The sequence below is a fragment of the Cyprinodon tularosa genome, unplaced genomic scaffold (assembly GCF_016077235.1).
Source record: "Cyprinodon tularosa strain WSP-4 unplaced genomic scaffold, ASM1607723v1 ctg172, whole genome shotgun sequence".
Lineage (NCBI taxonomy): Eukaryota > Metazoa > Chordata > Actinopteri > Cyprinodontiformes > Cyprinodontidae > Cyprinodon > Cyprinodon tularosa.
The window spans coordinates 488,952-493,065 of record NW_024038551.1 but is presented as its reverse complement, the minus strand read 5'-3'; the positions used below and the strand labels follow the sequence as shown (position 1 = coordinate 493,065).

At 39.4% G+C, this 4,114-nt stretch overlaps 1 protein-coding gene across 1 annotated transcript; it reads right to left on the bottom strand.

Annotated features, from left to right (window-relative positions):
- Positions 1-207: 207 nt before the first annotated feature.
- Positions 208-1,696, bottom strand: LOC119781212 (odorant receptor 131-2-like). The gene has a single exon (XM_038281613.1). The coding sequence runs from the start codon at positions 1,556-1,558 to the stop codon at positions 617-619; it is 942 nt and encodes a 313-aa protein (XP_038137541.1). The 5' UTR covers positions 1,559-1,696; the 3' UTR covers positions 208-616.
- Positions 1,697-4,114: the final 2,418 nt, after the last annotated feature.

The following is a 4,114-nucleotide window of genomic DNA, read 5'->3' as shown; positions in this document are numbered from 1 at the left end:
GAGGTTCTAAGTGGAGCTGGTGTGCCTGGCTCTTGTGGCTTTTCTTGGACAGTGAACAGACATGCACTCAGTGTAGCTGAGGCCCAGGAATTTAAAGACTGACATGTACAGTATAATTCGAAAGATTAAAAGAAGAGGACCCTTAACAACTTAAGATTTATCCAATCTTTATTCTTTCAGAGAAAAAAATATGAACCGTTAATGTGTTTCTGCTGGCAATGTACAATTTACAGAAATGCACAAACTTTAACTAGAACATCATACAGTGAGAAAATAGAAAAGTTTTATTCAGCTAAAAAAGTTTGTTATAAAAAATAAATAAAAGGCTGATATAAAGCCTACCTTTGGATTCAGGACCAACCAAAAGGGGTTTTGGCTTGCATAGTTGATCTAAAACAGTTCCAGATATGTTTATATATTTGTGCAAACAAATTAATTTCAGGATTCTAAGATCTGAAATATTAAGGGCAGAGAGATCTCCTCTTTTCATATCAACCAAACACTTTTCTATTGTCTCAAACTGCTAGGGTATTTTTACGTCCATACATTCTTCTTCATAGATAAAAATAAAAATGTGTTTGTTTTTTTTGTTCATGAAAATAAAGCTGACTTTGCATCACGTGACTGTTTCAGATAAGGCTTTTCTTTTGCAGCATAAATGCTGTAATAGAACAGGTCTGATGGTCTTATCTCTGAGGCCATAAATTAAAGAAGTCAAGCACCTCGGTAGAATGATAATAAACACATAAAACACCCGCTGGACCCAGACAAATACTACTCTTTTTACAGACCCGGCCAGAGCTATGAGCAGTGGGTAGTAAATGGTGTAGGACAGACTGAGTCCTAGCTGGATGATGTGCAACAGCAGAGTCTTACGGGCTTTAAGGGCAGATGCTTTATCTGTAGAGGCTGAATTGGCTGCAATCACAACGCCAGCATAAGAGAAAATGACAGTCAAGCCGGCTGAAATAAACACAAAAGCAGTGTATACCTTATCATAATATTCACACAACGAATTCGGAAACCAAGCAACATCAGAGCAAAAGTCTTTCATCATGACACTACCAAGGTTTTCAAATTCTAATAAGAACAGGTTTCTGGTGACATTATTGAGGGAACTGACAGTCCAGGTTGCAATAATTGCCACTGCTGTGTTTTTGATGGTGATGATGGAAGCATGCCTGAGAGGGTAGGACACAGCTACATATCTCTCCAGAGACATCACCACCAGGATGAGGGGAGAAATTCCAGAGGTAAGGTTGGCTATGGTAGTGATGGTGCCACAGACGCCGTATGTCAGTTTGACTCTGGAGATAGCAAGTAGAGACAGGACCTGAGTCACCACCAGCTGAGCTGTATCTGCAACAAGGAGGTTATACAGAAGAATATAACGGCAGGTGTATCGCAGCACAGGTTTGCTCCTCAGGCTGAACATCAAGGTGCCATTAATGAAGAGAAAAAGGCAGGCCGGGACCGTAGACAGGAGGGAGAAAACAAATATTTCCAGGGAATTCGAATACTGCTGTTCAATAGTGTTGTTAAACTGAGAAGATGACATGGCAGGAATTATTTACAACATGCAAATATGTCTACTTCATGAAAATGCTGCAAAGCTAAAGCACACATAAAGATAGGACTGCCACAGAGTGCTCCTCCACCTGCACAAGTGTAGAAGTCTGTAGCTGTGTCCATGAAGGCAGAGCTGGTCTGCAGAGCCTCAGATTGCTTCACGTATGTTTTATCAGCTTTGACCAGCAAACCTGCTCCCTTCAGAGATCACATGTCCACACATTAGGGGATCATTAGTCGGTGATGTGATGTTGTCTCTGAAGGGTTTCAGACAGAGAATGGCCGCTTATCAGGACAACATCTCAGTGCACTAAACTCATGCTGTAGTCTATGTGATATGCATCTATTCTCTGTATAACCACCTAGAAATAAGCAGAGATGCATACATTCTAAAAAATCTCCCTTTATGTTTATAAGCTAACTTATTCACCTGTTAAAACACGGAAACATGCCCTGTTCTGTTAAATGTACCTTTTTTATTTTATTAACTAAATAAAATGTCTTAAACGTCAGAAGTTAGTCTCAATTAAAATTTTTATTTGGGAAAATAAACCAATTCTTGTTTTACTTCAGTTCAGCCAAAAACGTCGTGCTACGCATGTGTGCACATGCCCTATTTTGTTTGGTTGTATGACTTATCTCTGATGGTGACCGCTTGCAGGTGGGGGGTTGACCATATGGCGACCTGGTGCAGGGAAAACAACCTGGAGCTAGACGCTCTACAAATGGTGGAGATGGTTGTGGACTTCAGGAAGAACTCAGCCCCAGCTATCCCCATCCCATTCTCTGACACCACAATTGACACTGTGGAGTCTTTCCGCTTCCTGAGAACTATGATCAGAGGACCCAAAGTGGGAGCTGAACATCTACTCCCTCAAAAAGAAAGCCCAGCAGAGGATTTACTTCCTGTGGAAGCTGAATAAATTTAACTTGCAAAGGACAACAATGGTGCACTTCTACTACTCCATCATTGAGTTAATCATCACCTCCCCCATCATCATCTGGTATGCTGGTACCACCGCCCAGGACAAGAGCGACTGCAGCGTTTCATCCGGTCTGCAGAGAAGGCGACTGGCTGCAATCTTCTATCTCTCCATTATCTGTACGCTCCAGGACTCTGAGGCGTGCGGTGAAGATTGTGGCTGATCCTTCGCACTCAAGCCACAAACTATTTCAGACACTTCACCTCTGGCAGGACGCTGCCTTCCATCAGGACCGAAACCTCACACCACAAGAACAGTTTCTTCCCACCAGCTACTAGCCTTATCAACAAGGCCCAGAGATCCAGTGACGCTGCCTCTCCCCCCCCCCCGTTCAGAACCTACAAGCTACACCAATGTAGCATCTCCAGACCTCCTGCATCACATTAACGCGCAGTCTTCTGTGTAGACTTAGACAGATTTATTTAGTCATTTTGTTACACGACTGTGAACAAAAAGAAATTTAGCTTAAAACAGCTCTAGACAATTTAATTTTTAAATTGCAGCCTTAAAAACAGTAATAAATACACAAAAAATAGTAATATAAACATATGACTGTATATGTACAGTTCTAACATTCATTCTTTTAATTATATATATATATTTTTTGTATATATTTTTTATATCTATATTTTATGTGTATATAGTATATATCTATATACTATATATTGCATACAATATATTGCATGTTTTATTTTGTATATAACTATAGATTCTGTATTCATAAGGCGATACAACTTTTTTTTGAAATTTAGAGTATATTTTAAAAATATATGTTTTTTTTTTTTGTTTTGTGAGACCCAGTTCTTTTGAAATAGGGTTTCCATCATTTGCTAACATTCTAAGGGTAGTGCTTCCACCAACTACTAAAAAATGTGACGAAATAAAAATACTATTTATCATGATTCGGCCCTCTCTGGGTCCTTTTTAAGCTTTCTTTTTGAGATCTCAGTTATGCTTAATTTTATGTTATTTAGTTTTTGTCAAGATTTACATCATTTTTGAATTCTCAGTTTTACTCTCCCTTATTATTTCTTTCAGTTATCTTTTTTCAACATTTTTGTTATTTATTTCCTACTTACAGATATATGTCATTGTTTTCCCGCGTATTCTTTGTTGCCCCCTAGTGTCCACTTTCTTTCCCCTTAGCTCCTTTTTAGTTGCACCGGTCTACAACTGCTCAGTATCAGCTGATTAGCCTATTCATTGTTTCTTTGAAATGTAAAACAGCCCGAAGCCAGGACTCTAGCTATGATATTCTCACCTTCAAAGCTAAAAATATGCTTAACCTATTACACAAACCATTATATACAGCTGCTTTTTGTATCTCTGCTTCTGTCTCCTTGAACCCCAGTCGGCCTCAGCAGATGGGCGCTCACACTGAGCCTGGTTCTACTGGAGGCTTCTTCTCCTTAAAAGGGAGTTTTTCCTCTACACTATCACTACAAGCATGCTTAGTGTAAGAGATTGCAATCGAGTCAAAGAGTCGATGCAATCAACTGGTTTTCCTTAGATAGAAAACTTTGAATCAATTTGACTGGATGATCTGTTGAACTGTAAAGTGC